Below are 2,499 nucleotides of genomic sequence, written 5' to 3' on the forward strand. Positions count from 1 at the left end.
AAAAAAAAAGAACCAGTAGGCAACTATTACTATATCTGTCTTCAAATGATAAATTTATCTGATAGTCTCAGAAAGATTAGGACATCAACACAGTATGATGATTCTAGCAAATAAACTGTACTGATGTTTATTTTGTTTCATCATGGAAACAAACCCTTGTAAAAACAAGATTTTGTTTCTGAGATGCCCAATGAGGGGAATGAAATATGATCAACATCTTTATTTATTTACCAGTTCCTGCTTGAGATCAGTCAGAACATAGACTGTGAATCCAGTTTGTGAGTATATGTGATAAATGGCCCACAAGTGAAAAACAATCAAGGAAAATAAAACCAAATGTAAAAAAATGTAAGAACACTATCAATTATGCAATAAGACCTTTCCCAGGCATATTAGCTCAGCTCTTTCCTGCTTCAAAACTTCTATAGCATCTATTCACTGCAGTGCAAATGAGCTACTCCAATTCTGAAAATCTATTGGTGAATTAGTACGGTGTATTACACTGCGCCTGGAAATGAGTTGTTTTTTTTTTTTCTTTTTGCAAACTTCCTCTTCAATGAGTTGTTTTTTTTAAAGCAGTGTATATACTTGCTAGCCCAAGAATCCTAACGATCTTGAAGAGACTTACCTATTTGGGGATACTAGTTGCCTGAAATCTGATGAAAACAACAGCTCCTCTTCCCAGAAAAATCCACAAAGCTCTAAAATTTTGCATATAATTTTAAGGAATCTACAGATTTCTTGGAGCTCATTCATAGAACTCCGATTAAATAAAGAGTTCAATGTTAATGAAGCAGCTGATTATGCCTAATTAAAAATCAACTTACCTAACCCCCATTGAACCAAACTTTGCATCTTGGGCTTAGTTTGGGAGTACGTTTCCTAAAAAGGTAAAAAGAAACTGAATGAAACTATTCACAGGATCCGCTGATTAGAAAGTTAACAGAATAAATATATTTGTCTTTACTGAATAAATTATCATATTATTAACACTTTTTCAACAAAGAGATACACTGTCTATCTGGGTCTTTTTGTCTGTTTTTTCTCCTGTAATCTTCCTTTCATTGCAAATTACTCAGCAGAATGGCTTACTACTAACACAGGAAGCAGATTCCAAGCAGAATGATTTCAACGACCCAGCCTTTTCACTCTTCTATTAAAACGGAAAAAGCAGACTAAAAATCAATCCTCTTGATACTTAAGTGGCAAGCTTTTCTCCATGAGATTAAATCTGTCTTTCACATTAACTACTTCCTGATCTGCCATTAATTAGAGCCTACATCTGGAAACTCTCCATTTGAAGAAAGAATGGCCAGCTTTATTGAGTCAAAGAAGCCTATATCCCAAAGCAAATGAGGTGTCAACATTCTCTTAACAACAATTAAAAAGGCTTTGTGGCCAGGCGCGGTGGCTCATGCCTTTAATCCCAACACTTTGGGAGGCTGAGGTGGGTGGATCACCTGAGGTCAGGAGTTAGAGACCAGCCTGACCAATGTGGTAAAATCCCATCTCTACTAAAACTATAGAAATTAGTCAGGCGTGGTGGCACATGCCTATAGTCCCAGCTACTCGGGAGGCTGAGGCAGGAGAATCACTTGAACCCAGAAGGCAGAGGGTGCAATGAGCAGAGATCGAGCTACTGCACGCTAGCTTGCTGGGTGACACAGTGAGACTCCGTCTCAAAAAAAAAAAAAAAAAAAAAAAGACTTTGTACATGAACATCAGATAATCCTAAAGGAAACGAGGGACCCGTTAGAAGGTACTCACCTTCAAGAAGTCTACAGTGAAGACAGGAAGAGATACATGGGTATCAGAAGGCATCAGAACTAGTTGCCATTTGGAAAAGGATTTGTTTTGTATAATTCAGTTCAAGTCAGAACAAGCTATCCTCACCCTTTAAATGGTCTTAAATAATAAATGCCAAATGAGGTGGAAGACCTAAAGAACTGAGTATCATTTCATTAAAATCCATTACTTCATGCCTGTAATCCCAACACTTTGGGAGGCTAAGGCAGGAGGATTGCATGAGGTCAGGAATTTGAGACCAGCCTGGGCAACACAGCAGAGACCCCCATCTCTACAAAAAATAAAAATATTAGCTGGCCATGGTGGTATCTGTCTGTAGTCCAAGCTACTTGGGAGGCTGAGGTGGGCAGATCTCTTGAGCCCAGGAGTTCGAGATCAGCCTGGGCAACATGGTGAAACCTTGTCTCTACCTCCTCCCCTTAAAAAAAGAAAAGAAAACCAGATTGATGTCTAGAGTGAATGCTCACTTCTTCTGCCAGCTTAATATTTTTACTATTAAAAAAAAATTAAATGGCCGGGCGCGGTGGCTCAAGCTTGTAATCCCAGCACTTTGGGAGGCCGAGGCGGGTGGATCACGAGGTCAAGAGATCGAGACCAACCTGGTCAACATGGTGAAACCCCGTCTCTACTAAAAAATACAAAAAACTAGCTGGGCATGGTGGCGCGTGCCTGTAATCCCAGCTACTCAGGAGG

At 39.4% G+C, this 2,499-nt stretch overlaps 1 protein-coding gene across 2 annotated transcripts in view; it reads right to left on the bottom strand.

The window, feature by feature from the left end:
- The window catches only part of APOO (apolipoprotein O), a 75,464-nt gene that overhangs the window by 40,227 nt on the left and 32,738 nt on the right, over window positions 1-2,499 (bottom strand). For both annotated transcript variants that reach the window (XM_017514585.2, XM_037733466.1), the window contains exon 4: window positions 828-882. In XM_017514585.2, the coding sequence (XP_017370074.1) occupies window positions 828-882 (55 nt within the window). The remainder of the gene's footprint in view (window positions 1-827; window positions 883-2,499) is intronic.

The sequence above is a fragment of the Cebus imitator genome, unplaced genomic scaffold, assembly GCF_001604975.1.
Source record: "Cebus imitator isolate Cc_AM_T3 unplaced genomic scaffold, Cebus_imitator-1.0 Scaffold527, whole genome shotgun sequence".
In the NCBI taxonomy this organism is placed as follows: Eukaryota; Metazoa; Chordata; class Mammalia; order Primates; family Cebidae; genus Cebus; species Cebus imitator.